The sequence below is a fragment of the Chionomys nivalis genome, chromosome 8 (assembly GCF_950005125.1).
Source record: "Chionomys nivalis chromosome 8, mChiNiv1.1, whole genome shotgun sequence".
In the NCBI taxonomy this organism is placed as follows: Eukaryota; Metazoa; Chordata; class Mammalia; order Rodentia; family Cricetidae; genus Chionomys; species Chionomys nivalis.
In genome coordinates, this window is record NC_080093.1 from 15,794,748 (window position 1) to 15,809,880 (window position 15,133).

Here is a 15,133-nt window from a genome sequence, read left to right on the forward strand (position 1 = left end):
TTAGGCTTAAGAATCAGTTCAATCTCATCTTGTTGGCCCAAGGATCCCTCTTGCCTGTCTGGTCTAAGGTCTCTTCTGACCCCCTCTCAATACTTCTCCCAGCTCCTTCAGGCTGTATCCTGTCCCATTGAAACAGTGTGTAGTCAGCAAAACTTACTCGTGTCCTTCTCATGAGACAAGCTCCAAGACCGAAGGCATTGAGAGAGTCAGACTCAGTTTACAGTCTCTGCCTCTAAATGCCAGCCCACATTCCTCTCAGGTCCAGCTGTGCTCACCTACATACCCACCCCTAAGCTGCTACCATAGCAAGCTGTACCCAGAGATCCAAGGCCAGGACAGCTTCTCCTCTTCCCCAGAATCCCCCTTGTCTGTCTGGTCTCACACCGCTTCTCTTCCCACGGTTCCTCCAAAGGACATCCAGGAAGAGCTCGGTGACCAGGGCACGCCTGGTCTCCATTAATGAGATACACGAGTGTAAGCCAGCCGTGGAGGCAGCCTACAAAAGGAGGCGATCACGGGCGGCCAGGAGCCGAGCTGCTCAGGTAATTGGTTTATCTATCTGGAAGCAGGGGGAGCAATCTCAGCACAGACAGACTAGCAGTAAAGTCTCTTCCTTAAGGCTATTTCCTTTGTCTTTTCAATTGCTTGCACATCCATGTGAGAGAGGGAGAGAGTGTTAAAGAGAGAGGGAGAGGGAGAAATGTTAATTTGTGAATTAATGGCTTTTCTCAGCGGAATTGTAAATTCAAATGTCACCTCACACGGTGACACCACCGCTGGTCTGCTGAAGAAGCAATGATAAGATCCCCCCACCTCCCTCAGTGCCCCTCCCTCCCCAAAGATAGCTGCGGAGTGGAACATGCTACTTTTAATTTGCAATAACAACACAACAGAGGTATGCAGTAATGACTGCCTCTTCCAGCCTCCTCCCAGCTTCCTGCCCCCCAGTCCAGGTGGCTCCCCCATTTCCTCTCTCCCCACCCCCTTCTGAAGTACCTCACCTCTCCACCCCAGCCAGTGGCTGATCACATGGGGGGTGCCTTTGGAATTGACGATGCTGCAACCCTCTCCTCTCCTTCAATAATCAGGGAATTAATGACCCTGAAGTTAAAGTGAGGCTGATACGAGGCCCTGCCCAGCGCTGGGAAAAAGCCTTCATTGTTTTCAAGCAGGAGGCGGGCAGCAGTGAGGGAGATTCATGGATGGAGATTGAATATGCAATTTTCTTTCACCTTGCCAAGAGCTGCCCCTGGGCTGTGCCTGGCCTAAATTTTTCCTTTTACCATCTCTGCCTTATCCGGCCCTCCCACCTCCCTTCCATTCTTTCCAGAAAATTACCTTCAAAATTGATTTCCACTTTTACAAACAAATATAATGGGAACACAGGAAAAAACTTGGGCCGTGATGAATTAGGGCTGTCAGGTGCTTCCAGGTCTCCTTTGCCTTTGTTTTACTACCCGATCTACTCTTTGTTTTTCCAAGGGCTGGAAAAACTGCCCCCATCCACTGAGCGGCTGACCCTCTGGGCCACCAGGCCTCAGCCCCAAACCTCTGCGGTGGCCCATGGTGGAAGGAATCCAGGCAGAGAGACTGTTAGCTTTCTAAGGCTCCCAGGAAAGTCTGCGCCTTTGCCTCCAGTTGGCTGTCTGCCCTTAGGACCCATGTCTCTAGCCACCACCCCCAAGCTATCCCCTTGACCCCCACACCATGTTCCCTCTAGCCCTCATACCTCTTAAAGTCCAGACCAGATGCAAACCTCCACCTCCTCTAATGTGGGCAGGATCAGGGTATACCTCGACTAGAGTAAATAAGAGACAGACAGACACTGAGAGATCCCGAAGGACAGGCAGGTAGATCGGGGGCCAGATCCCCAAACTGGGAGACCAGGCTCCTCTTCAAAGAGCTACAAAAGTTCTGAGCTGCACATCACACACAGCCTGAGTGGGAAGGACTGGTTCTCTGCCTCAGTCTCCCTAGTCTTGGGGCCTGGCCACTCTCAGGGGTAGGCGTAGGGCAGCCCACTGGTTTGCCCACAGATGTAGGTTGATACCAGTGGGTTCTCGGGGCTAAACTATACGCCCAGGACCATGAACTCTCAAAACGCCTGGGTCTGGCTTAGGATTCTGCTGGGTACTGATAGCAGCATGGCCATGTAATACTCTCTGTAAGCTGGTGAATTACCTAGAAAACTGCATGCCTTCTCCACATGTGACATCCCACATCCTGTGATTCCCAAAGATCTCAGCGACATCACACACACACAAAATACACTTGCTTAAACCATAGAAATATTATATATGGTTCAGAAAACAAGCATATGTTCTCCCAGGTAAAGAAACAAACTCGCATGTAGGAATAGAAATGCACACAGAAAGACAGGGAGCCATGGCCCCAGATTAGAAAAACAAGGGACTTTCATATTTACATGCATAGAAAAACTATAGTGGAAGCTGAAACATGACAAGCGGCCCATTGAATGACCACAGAATGATGTGGACAGGGAGAGGTAGACAAAGGTGTCTCAACCACGCAGGTGAGGCCAACGGCCTCCTTCTTTCCATATTATTTTCTCTTAGAGTGACGAAGAGCCCCGTTGGGGTTAGGGAGTGTAGGCCCAGATAAATTTCTTTCTCTCACAGCTTCATTTCCTCCTTGTGAAGTCTGAACCTGCCTATTAGACTATTTTTTTTGCCTAGGTACACAGTGACCCATCGTCCAGGGTGGAGCTGACCCAACACCCTAGAGCGGCACTTCCCAACCTTGCTAATGTGGCAGTTCCTCATGTTGTGGTGTCCCCCAACCGTAAGATTATCTTCATTGCTACTTCATAACTCTAGTTTTGCTACTGTTATGAATCATAAAAAAAAATCTGTGTTTTCTGATTGTCTTAGGTGACCCCATGAAAGGACCATTTGGCCCCTAAATGTGTTGTGACCACAGGTTGAGAAGACTGCTCTAGACACCTAAGATTTTAGAAACTTCTCTGTAAGAAATAAGGGTTGAGCCAGGTGGTGGTGGCACAGGACTTTAATTACAGCACCTGGGAGACAGAGACAGGCATATTTCTGAGTTCAAGACCAACCTGGTCTACATAGTGAGTTCCAGGACAGCAAGGTCTACACAAAGAAACCCTGTCTCAAAAAACAAACAAACAAACAAAAAACAAACAAAAGAAGTAATGGTTGGGGGCTGGAGAGATGGCTCAGAGGTTAAGAGAACTGACTGCTCTTCCAGAGGTCCTGAGTTCAATTCCCAGCAAACACATGGTGGCCCACAACCACCTGTAATGAGATCTGGTGCCCTCTTCTGGCCTGCAGGCATACATGGAGGCTGAACACTGTGTACATAATAAATAAATAAATACATAAATAAATGTTTAAAAAAAAGAAGTAATGGTTGTTACTACCCCATTTGACAAAGGAGCTGGGGTGGTAAAATGTCTTCCCCAAGGTCACAGAGTTGAGTGGCTCTAAGACTCCAGTCCAGTGTTCACAGTTAAGGCAGCGCTGTGTGGATACAGCAACTCATCCCTGCTCCTTCCTTCCAAGCGTCACCTGAGCCCCTTGGGAACTTCTAGGAGGGCACTAACCAAGGAAACAATCCTCTTCTTCCAGCATCAGTGGCATCCAAGGCAGAAGGGAGCTATTCACGCAGTGACGGGACTCGGCCTTTTGCAGCCTCGCAGCCTGTCCTGCCTACAAATGCACAACTGCACCAGCTTGGCACCACCCCATTGCACAATTCATGGTATACCTAATTAATGCAATACAAAATCACGGCCCCCTGAAAGCCCACACATGGAAGGCTGACACCAACACAGCTCCCTCCCACAGATCAGCAGACTCTAACCATATGACTGCATTTGCAGTTTTGGATAAGTTATCAAACTTCCCTGAGCTTCACCTGTGCCACCAGTGCACAGCAATGCACTGAAAAGCAGCTGCTTGCCAGGCTGTGGATTGAACCTAGGACCTTATGCCTGTTAGGCAAGCACTCTACCACTTAGCCACACCCCCAGCCTGGCTTGAGTTCCTCAGTCTGATTATAGATGGGCTGGTACAACCCTGTTTTCCAACCACAAGAGACAAGGTGTGTAATATTCAGGGACTTATGTGTTTGAAATTCCCAGAGAAGCAAGCTCTAATATACCTGCTCATGACCGTAGGCTGGAACTGAAGCTTTCAACAGGGCATTGATAAAGAGTTCTCCTCCTTGGACTGACACACAGACTGTGTCCCAGGTCCTTCATGCATATTTTCTTTCTCTCCCCCTGGTCTTTCTGCCTAGGGTCCATGATCCCTAGGAGGAGGCTTCAAGCTTCTTGAATGCCACATTTCTCCAAAGAAAGTCTAAATTTTTGCCCATTCCCACAAGTCAGAGCTTGGGACGCCGTCTCCATCAGCTCCTACCTCAACCCTGGGTCAAAGCCGATTGATTGGTCCTCCATGAATATCCCCATGGTTGCCACTGATACCAGCGATGCTGTCAACATTCCAAGAGCCAGTGCCAGTCACATTCTGGTTATTGCCAGTGCGATACCAGTCACTACTGCTGAGAAGTAAGGTCTGCACTGATACCAGGCATACTGCAGGTATTGCCCTTGCTAACGGTTAGAAGTAAAGAATGGGCCATGCTGTGAGGTGGAAACCAGAGTAGCAGGAGGGCAGAGGGACACCCATCTTGCCTCAAGATAAGACACTTCTAGGGAGATGTCACTCCATCCGTGGTCAAAGGGAGGTCAATATAGTTGATACACGTAGGAGTCTCCCAGAGGAAGATGCACCTGGTCCTCTAGTCCCTCTGGGGTCTGGTCCCTGAACATCCATCCCAATACTTTGCCCTCCCTCAGACCAGTCTCCATTTTACCCAGAGTCCTGGCCCAAGAGTTGAAGGACACACCTGGGTGTGTGTACAGCCTATGCCCGAGGCTCCTCCTGCGACAACTAACTGGCCTGCCAGCTGCTTTGCTACCTTGGCCTGACTACCGAGTTGGGCTACATCATCTTGACACATAATTATCTCCCCATTCTTAATCATCTGAGCCGCTCCCTAATGCAAACTGGGCCCTGCTGTTTGGAGGCCTCTGGAGGGGGGAGGGGAGGAGTCCTCCAGGTCTCCCTTTACATCCTTTTTCTCCCTCTTCTCTCGTCCCACCTGGGTCCCATGGATCAAGACTGAGATGGTGGTCTGGGGAGAGGGGAAGCTGGCATCCCTCCCAGAGCCAGCTTCCAGGAAAAGGACAGCTCCATCTGGCCTGGGGGTGATTTTAAAGAGAGAGAGAGGTAGAAACAGGGCAAGAAAACTCCCACAAAAAAAAACAAAAACAACTGGTGGGATCCCTGATGTTTCTTGTAACCTGGTTAGGCCTAGCGGAGAGCGTCTGAGGCTCTCACCATCCCTCACTTGCCAGCTGCAGCTTCTTCCTGCACTGGCACCGGAGGCCCCAGACCAACCCTGCTCCTGAGTCTTCCTGCCCAGATACATTTAGGGCTACTCCTGCCTTCAGAGAAAAACCTGTCCTCTTCCATAGCTCAGTTTTGGTCACTTCCTGTGACTCTGTCTACTTGGGCTTCCTTCTCAAAGTTCCCCTTTTGCCCACTCAACCCTTTCTTGCTAAAGTCACCCTGCGACTGCTGTTCACAGGCTTGATGCAGCAGACAGAATTCAGGCTGACATTGTCCTCCACACCCTCCTCAGCCATCCCCAGGGCCCTCCTCACAGGACAGCCCTTCTTGGCCGTGAGTTCTCTCACTACCTCCTCCGTACAAAGGCCTGGCCAGATCTCCACCACACGTATCTGATGGTCATTCAACTCTCTGGACGCAGTGTTTAACATATGCACTAGAATACAAGCTTCCTAAGGATAAGAATTATATCTTGTTTGGCTCAGGGACCTTCTGTACTAAGTCAGCTATTCTCATAGCTGACAGTCTGAGTGGGGTGGGAGTGGAGGTTGCTGAATTGAACTGAATGGGAACAATGAATGTGAGCAAGAGGAGTGGAGAGCGTTCTGTTCCTGCCCTGGCCAACTGGCCCAGCCTGGATAGCCCCAGCCTCCCTTGGCCATCCATGAAGGCCCAGGCAGCAGAAGGCGCACAAAGCCACCACCTCAGACCAATGAGCAGTGCACAGAAGGGTTCCGGTGACCTTCCGGTCCCCCTGGACACCTCACACTCTAAACAAGGCAGGTGGCTAAAGAGAAACCCTCAGGGTTTGAGGCAGACTCTACCAAGGCACTCGGGGTGCCAGGGAGCTTGGCTAAGGCCTGGATGTCAGAAGCCCCAGGGAGAACCGGGGCTTAGGGCCTCTCCCGTAGTCTCCCTGTGCCCATCAGGGGCTGCCGCCAAAACAACCACAATGAAATTTAGTGAGTGGCAAAGGCCGTGGCAGCCAAATGGGTTTGGATATTTTGGAAGAAAGAGAAATCAAGCCAGACAAGCTGTTTCCCTGTGAAACGAGGCCATTAGGGCTCCTGGAAGGAGGCCAGCGCCAGGTCATCACTGTCTTGCCAGGCCTGGGTCTCTCCTGCACTGTGTCCCTTCTCCTGGAGGCCAGGGTTCTTCTGCTGTTTTCCCTCTGCCTGGGTCTGCAGCTTAAGGAATGTCATCGTTATCCTTGTCTCTGTTCTTTACCCCCCCCCCCCCCCCCCGGGAAGAGCTTGTCTATGCTTGGGATGACTACAGAACCTACTGTCCAAACACAACACTCTCCGAAGGGAAAGGAGACATGCCTGGTTCAGATGCAGGGACAACAGGCATAAATTACGACTTCCTTGAACTAAAGGAACGTACGGTCACTTCCTCCTTTATGTTCATCTTTGCAGGGTCTGTTTCATGGAGAGTATCTTTAGAAACCGGTATTCCTTGAAATGCCAGAGGTTACCACTTCCCTAGCTAGGACCATGAGAGAGCTGGAGCAGGAAGCTGGCCTGAGATATTGACATCTGTGTTCAGCTGAGGGCCCAGGCCTCACACACCAGAAGAAAACTAGCTGGCCACCAACGCACCACGAGTACCAAGCTTCTGAAAAGCACCTTGTCTCATGTTTATGCCTATCAGGCTCTCCCTTAATTTTCCTTCATCCCATGTTCTCCTCTTTAATTCCCCATTCCTCTTAACTGGGTCCATGCTACCCAAGGTACTGGCTCAGGGAAAAGGAGGAAAAGCGGGAATCAGAATGGTGTCCACTCTCATGGTCAAGAGTAGGGTAAGGCCCTATGTCCAGCTCCCCAAGTGGTTTCAATGGGAGCAGTATCCATGTGCTACGAGAAAGGACTCCAGGGCCGCCCACGTCCACATCACCTGCTACCTCTAACTGGGATCAAGTGAGGCCAAAGCAGGCTGGCCTTTCATCCCCAGGTCAGATACCAGCTGTCTCCCCAACCTCTACAACCTTCCCAAGGTAAACAGTTTATGTCACTCCTCCTGGCGTCCCACGGGGACAGCTGGGGTGAGTCCCAGCAGAAGGTGAGACCATCGGGGCTGAGCAGATGGTGAAGCTGGTGGCCCCAGCAGCAGCCTCCCTCCCTCGCTTCAGGAACCAGCAGGGCAGTGGGGGTACCTAGGCTTTGCTGCTAAAACTGATCTCGCGGCAGAGCAGCTGCGAGGCCAGCAGAAACCGGAGCCCCAAGTCCAAGGACAAAGCACGCAAAGGGGAGCCAAAGCGCTTCCCTCCCCCTTACCTTCATCACGTTTCCTCTTCTCACCATTGGAGCGAGGAATCCCCAGGATCCCATTGATGGAGTAGGATCCCACTGGGTCATTAGAGGCGCTGGAAACGGGAGGGGAGGCCGTGCTGGGAACTGGATGAGAAGAAGGAGGGAACACCATCAGGATAACAGTTGTGACTGGAGCCCCGGGGCTGGGATGGGGGGAACAGAGGGCAGAAGGACAAGGAGCTCATATCCTTTTCCTTCCTCTGAGACTTGAGGGAGGAATCACTCCCACAGACAGACAATGCAGGCTGTTAGCATTTCTTCCCAGCCTGAAGTGAGAGGTGACCAGTCAACCCAGGCCTCCAGGGCCACCTATGGCATTTACTGGTCCCTCATGCCCCTCCTTTCAAACAGATGTAGTTTAGGCCCAGAAACTGTCAAGATTAGCTGTCTAGAAAGCACTTCAGTGACCTTCTGGATAGCACAGTTCCAAAAGATGCCCTCTGGGGCCACGTTTCTAGCCCCCACCTAATCCAATGGCTAAACAAATCCTTCCAAGCAAACCCCAGCTCACTGCTTCTTGGTCTCCTGGGCCAGCCCTGATTTAGCGTCTGAGGTTTCCCATCTCTGACACTTGGGGAGGCACAAAGCTGGTCCCAGTGTTTCTTTCTCTCTCCTGGATGTCTCTGGCCTTGAAATCACTGGAGACGTTCCTACTCCCCTCTTGGGGACAGGCCAGCCAACACACTGACTGTGCTGTGGTCAGCTCAGGTACAGCTCAGCACACCCCACCCTCCAGCACACTAGCCCAGGCCTGGCTGAACAAAGGCTCCCATAGCCCCAGCAGAGCTGGACCAGCCTGTCTGTCTCCTGCTGGTCAGCAGAGAAGAAAAGCAAGGAAGTCAGTGTGCCTATGCGTGGGGCCTTGGAAAGTTGCAGCAAGTGTTCTGGCAGGCCTGGGTTGTATCTCTGAGATCCTGTGAAGAGCTAAGGGGGCCAGAGAGGCAGGCAGAGAGCAGCAGAGGCAGAGACAGAAAGATGGGAGGAAACAGGCCAAAAGAAAAGAAGCCAGAAGGAATGATGCAGACAGACAGAGGGACAGATCCATAGCCGTGCACATGAGGTGAGGGAAGAGGACTGGGAGAAAGAGAGAGATGGGGAGAAGAGAGAAAAAATTTTAATTTTTTTTTTTAAAAATTTAAAGGCTGGGTATGTAACTCCATGGGAAAGTATTTGCCTACCGTGCTAAGATTACGGGGTTCTGTGCCTTCCTCCTCCCCCTCAATTTTTTACTTTTTTTTTCGAGACAGGGTTTCTCTGTGTAGCCTTAGCTGTGCTGGAATTCTCTGTAGACCAGGATGGCCTTGACTCAGAGATCTGCCTGCTTCTGCCTCCCAAGTGCTGGGATTAAAGGCGTGTGCCACTGCTGCTCACCAATATTTATTTCTTTAAATTCATGTGCATGTGTGCACATATATGCACATGCATGCCTGAGGAGGTCAGAATGGTATCAGAGTCTCTGGAACTGGACTTACAAGCGGTCATGAGTCTTGCCTGACTTGGGTCCTGGAAACCAAACTGAGTTACTCTGTAGGATCAAAACAGGCTCTTAACTGCTAAGCCATTTCTCCAACTCATCCCATCCCCCCCCCCAAAAAAAAAGATGTTTTAAAAAAGAGGAAGTAAAAAAGTAGATTTGAAACAATGTGGCACTTAAGGTGTACAGGGAGAGTGCATCAGAGAGAATAAATGATGGTGGAACAGAAGAAACACCCAAAGGAAGAGATTGAGGGGCAGGAGTAAGGAAAAGGAGAGGGAAAGGAGGGTAGAAGACAGACTGAGGAGGATGTGGGAGGCACTGAGCTGGCATCAGTACTCTAGGAGGGAAAGGAGTAATTGGGGATCACAGAACCATGGATCTCCCTGGAGTGGACAGTTCCCAGAGCTGAGTTGTGTTTTCTAAGTTGGTTTCCCTCTTTCCTGAGCCCTCTTACCGATGGTGTGGCCAGGGGCAGTCACTCCTGTCCCTGCGCCATCCGGTGTTGGGTGGAAAGGCTGCTGAACTTTGGTCCGAATGATCCTGCAAAGCATCACAACATCATTACAGGTCACAGGCCAGGCCCAGGCTCGTCCTGCCTGGCAGAGGGGCCCTGCTGAGCCCAGCGCAGGCTTCACCCACTGCTGCAAGGCATGAACTTTCCTTCCTGTCTGCTCTGTAGTTCACTTAGCACAGCTCTGGGCAGAGGTGGTCTGTATGCTGTCTTGCCCTGAACACCAGCTGAGCTGCAGCTTGAGTTTGGGCAGCAAGAATTAAGGCTCAGTCAAGTGGACCACAGCATCTTTCCCGTTTCTGAGGGGTGAGGACCACCCTGGTGGTTAGTGATCCACCTTCCCTCCGCAGTCACATTTATGCAGCCCCTAGTACCAGGAACAGCTGGGTCTGGAAGTCATTTTGACTGGCTTTCCAACTAGGACCAAAATTAGGGAAGGAGCTTCCTCATGTATTGAAGATAGGAGAGAAGGCAGAAACGCAGGTCTCGTCCCCCGTGACCCCACAACATCTAGTCTCTGCCAGGCATCAGGCCCCTCACAACCGGCTCCTCATCTGGCTGGCTTACAGCCTCCCTTTCTTTTCTATGGTCTTCCTTGAGTCAGAGTTTCTTTGCCAGACTGGTTGAAGAGCTAGCACCATGCTTTGTGCACCCCCCGGGAAATAAAGGAACAAATGAAACCCTCTCGGGAGGGAGAAGCCCACCTCACAGGAGTCCAGGAAAACACGAGCCCCATAATGCGAGAGATCAAGCCCAGGGGCTGGGCAGTTTGCTTCTCCCTGTACCCTATCCAACTCAGCGTCGCTCCTCCCTACAGAAAGCCAAGTTCAGATCCACCCCAGGAAGCTGCAAGCTGGGAATCTTTCAACTTTAGCTTTTTCTCTTTCTCTCTCTCTCTCTCTCTCTCTCTCTTCCTTCCTCTTTCTTTCTTCCTTCCTTCCTTCCTTCCTTCCTTCCTTCCTTCCTTTCTTTCTTTCTTTCTTTCTTTCTTTCGTTCTTTCGTTCTTTCACAGGGTTTCTCTGGCTATCCTGGAACTTGTTCTGTACATCAGGCTGGCCTCCAACTCTCTCACAGAGATCACCCCTGCCTCTGCCTCCTGAGTACTGGCATTAAAAGTGTGCACCACCACCACCACCTTCAGCTCAACTTGAGCTTTTTCTAATCACTTACAGGCACATAGTTGGGACACTTCCTCCCAGTGCTGGAAAGTTGGGGGAGGAATTCATATTTAAAGACTGCCAGGTAGCCCAAGGCCACGAGGCCGCCAGTGCCAGAGGAAGAGGCATCCCTTAAAGGTAGGGACCAGGGAGGAGAAGTAAATGAGGATGTGGAGCCTGGCACAGACCCAAAGCAGAGCTAAGCCGATTGCAGGAGGGGCACAGGAAACGGGAGAAAGTGCACCAGGCTGTACAACAGAGCCAATGTTTGGTCCCTGTCACTAAGAAGCCACATAGCCTCACATTTATCACTTAGTGTCTTTGTGCCTCAGTGTCTCCAAGTGAACAATAATGAGCTCACAGTGACACAGCATCTCCAAAGTCTCTTTCCCCAGGAGAAAAAAAATGAGCCTGGTTTTAAGATGAACAAGAGAATGGCGGCGCGTTATACATAGGTGCTGGGGGGGCAGGGGAGACTAGTGAGGAAGCCCAGACAGAACACAAGGCTGGGGCTGGTGCTTGCACCTACAGACAGAAGTAGCAGAGGTGTGAGCAGGAGGGAGAGGAAATGGGACTGAAAGCTTGCACCTGATGATAGAAACAGCTCTTTTCCACTCATTAAAATGGGTACATCAATATTATATATAACCTATATGACCCCATATGTACTTCTCTTCATTTGTACAACTTCAGAAATAAGTACCATTGCCTTCATTTTGCAGATAGAAAACCAAAGCCGACAACAGTTAATGATTAAGGATTCTTTAGGACCATACTGCCAGTTAGAGCGGAGTCTAAATTCAGTCTCTGAAGCTTGCATCTTCTGCTACTTTACTATCCTTCCGTCATCATGTAAGAATCAAGCCTTAGAGGTCTGAAGCCATCAGCAATGCTCAAACTAGAGGGGACGTGGTCAAAGTGATTGATCTCAGGAAGCTAATTTGTCCGCATGAGGTACTAACAAGGGGACCAAGAGAAAGAAAGAAAGAAAGAAAGAAAGAAAGAAAGAAAGAAAGAAAGAAAGAAAGAAAGAAAGAAAAGAAGAGAAAAGAAGGAAGAAAGAAAGGTGAGAATCTTCAAAAGTATGAAGGAAAAGAAGTAAGGGAGACTGGTCAGGGTTTGATGGCTAGCTGGAGTCAAGCCTGGCTCTAAACCACTCCTGGATAGTGGAAGCCGTGTGGCATGTATCATTGTGGAGAACAGGCATGCAAAAAGGTGAATGGCACAGGAAGGAAGTGTGCTGTTAGCTCTGGATGTGTGAGGTGGGCAAGCCCAGGCATGGACTGGCGCAGAAAGGAGTCTACTGGAAAGGGACATGGAACAAGATGGGAGGTTGCAGTTGTGGCCACTGGCAGCACCAATATAGAGCAGGGTAGCCTGACCTCAGTGGATAGAGGGACACTACAGTGCCAACGGCGGCCATTAGTGACTTCCAGGCAGCTGGAGCAGGATCCTGGCAAAAGAGATGCAGGGAAGAGAGGGGACTTCTAAAAGATTATGGTGGTGTGGAAGTTAGAGGTTGGCCCAGCAACCACAGAGGGTCGGAAGGGTGATTCAGGGCAGCAAAGAGGAGTACCAGAGAAGAGGAAGAGGGTGAGGTTGCCAGGGAGACAACAGATGGAGGATGCAGAGCAGGGCAGAACAGTGGGGGACTGGAGTGAAGGACCAGGGAAGAGTTAGACAAAGACAACCAGAATGTCAGAAAGGAACTTCTACAGCTTTGTACCCTTAGCAGTCAGAAGATAGAGGAGGGGTTTTGAGTCACTGAGAGCAATACGACCCCACCTTTGCGAAAGTGTGGAAGGTAAGACTTCTCCCAAGCAGCTGTTTCTACACACGTTTCCAGCGTCTGGTGAACCTGCAGTGGCCCCGTTTAAAGACTGACAGGCTCTGGTTTAAGGAGTTCCAGAGCTGGGGCCAGGGCACACAGATAACTGGACTGTCTGGTGCAGTTCCTGTCTTTATTACCAGAGCCTCTGACCCCTGAGGCACTGATACAGATTTAGCTGAGGCAGCAAGTGATGGAAAATCACTATGCCCTGACAGCGGCTTGGTGGTGCATGGGAGAGAAGCTGGGCAGGGTGCCTGCTATGAGTTACTAAGGCTCTTGGTGCCCATCCATGACCCCAGGCAGTGGGCACCTGCCAGGCACCAGAGCTGATCATAGGGAATTTAAGATCTGGGGTTCCGAAAACTCTATGGTTATTTATATTCCTCCTACACCCTGGGCTCAATGTGAAAGAGAGGGCACTGCTCCCTTTCCCACCCGAGCGGACTTTCCCACACAGGATGCTCTTCTTCCTTGATTTCAGCAAGAGCCCACCTACTCGGTGCTTTACCTTGCTCCCAGTAAAGGGACTGCTGGGATTGCAATAGGGGCTGCTGGGATTGCAATGTCTCCCAAGGGTGATGTATAGCTAAAGGAATTCAGATCTTGGTTTTGCTTTTTTTTAAAGATGTTTTCATTTTTATTTTACAAATATTTGCCTATATGTGTGTATAAATACTATCCACATGCCTGGTACCCATGGAGGACAGAAGAGAGAACTGGAGTTGCGGACAGCTGTGAGCCATGATGTGAGTGCTAGGAAGCAAGCCTGGGTTCTTCACAAACTCAGCCGATGCTCTTGGCCACCGAGTCAGCTCTTGAGGCCTTGGTTTATTCTGTCTTTGTTGTTTTGTAGCAGGGTCTCACTATATAACCCAGAAACGCCTCAGAGTTGGTCCTCCTGCCTCCCAGGTGCCGAATGGTAGTAATACAGATGTGTACCGCCACCCCTGGACTCGTGAGGGGTTTAGGATATGGACTCCGGGGTTAGTCTACCTGAGTCAGAACCCCAGCCCTGTTTAACTCTTTTTGGGAAGCCTTTGGACTTCTCTTACTCCTTTATCTGTGAAATGAGATAGTACTACTATGGACTTCCCAGGGCTGCGGCGAGGATTAAGTAGGATAATTCATGTAAAATGATTAGAATGATGGCCGGTTCGATAAATGCTAGCTGTACTAATAATGTTCACTTGTGTTATTATCCCTGTGGGTGACCCCTATGCCTAACTACTTTCAATTTAGGGGCCAAGCCAGGTGCAGGCAGGAGGCCTCCCTTCTTAATATGCCCCAACTGGATCGATGCAGGTACTCCCTGGGAAGACATGGAGAAGACAAAGAGCAGCAGGAGCCACGGGCTGATCCCAAGAGGTTGCAATCAGAAAGACTTCCCAGAAGGCAGACTGCGCCTGAACTGAGTTCTCCTGAGTGCCCTGGGATGGACCCACAGAGGACTCAGGTGATGGCAGCGCTTCAGATGATGAAGCAGATGGTGAGGTCACTTCCTCTCTGGTTAAACTCCCATGAGACCTCCACTTCCTCCCACCTTGAAGATCAAAACAGTCTCAGGTGCTCTCCCAGCAAGTCTGTCACATTGGTGAGGAGACAGCTCAACCTTCACTGGGAAGTCGGACTCCTACTTAACCCTTCTCTGTCTTTCTCCGTCTCTTCATTTCTGTCTTGGCTCCTCTTTCTCCCTCTTTGTCCATCTGTCCATCTCCTTGCACCCTGAAGTCCCACTATGACTGTGTGAGTTTATTGATTCCCGGGAGCTGGGGGAAAGCGGGAGGTAGGGCTGGGGTGCAGGGCTCCGGGATGGAAATAGAAGGCTATAAATTATTTGTGACAGGAAAGCAATAGTGGCAGAGTGCTGAGCACAAGTCCTGTGTCACTATTAGATTCCTTTTAGCCTGATGACACTGTAAAAAAGGTTAAGTGTCTGCTGGAATCGTACACCTGGGGGGCCGGGTTGGCCTGGGAGCAGAACAAGCCACCGAGAGCAGGTATATCAATTCTCCAGGCCAATAATATTCCTCTCATTGATCGCCACGCAAAGTTCAAAAATCTCATTACAGCCAGGCAGACCGGGAACTTTTTACAAATCAATAGAATGATATAATGTATGTATACTTAGTACAAATGTATCTATTCATCCATCCATCCATCCATCCACGGTCTGCCTCAGGGTTTCCAAGCTAGCCTACCCATCATATTATGTTATGTTATGTATGATAGTATGTTGCATTATATTATATGATAATAAATGGTGTGCAAAAACTTCCCCTCAGGTGGAAACAAGAGGCAGTCCTATTAGCACTGAGATGACCTCCGACAGCTCCCCCTGGAAGGAGTAAAGCCTAGGTGGTCAGTCCCGCTAAGACTGACGCCTCCCCGATGAAACTTCAGTGATTCAAGAGCACTGGATCCTGCCTGGGTGAGAGGCCA

At 50.3% G+C, this 15,133-nt stretch overlaps 1 protein-coding gene across 2 annotated transcripts in view; it reads right to left on the reverse strand.

Moving 5' to 3' along the window:
* The window catches only part of Pax2 (paired box 2), an 84,980-nt gene that overhangs the window by 37,926 nt on the left and 31,921 nt on the right, over nt 1-15,133 (reverse strand). The window contains exons 6-8 of one of the 2 annotated variants that reach the window (XM_057777982.1): nt 9,649-9,734; nt 7,682-7,801; nt 1,730-1,798 (exon numbers count right to left, since the gene is read on the reverse strand). In XM_057777982.1, coding sequence (XP_057633965.1) covers nt 1,730-1,798; nt 7,682-7,801; nt 9,649-9,734 — 275 coding nt within the window. The remainder of the gene's footprint in view (nt 1-1,729; nt 1,799-7,681; nt 7,802-9,648; nt 9,735-15,133) is intronic. The other variant, XM_057777983.1, reaches the window with a different exon arrangement.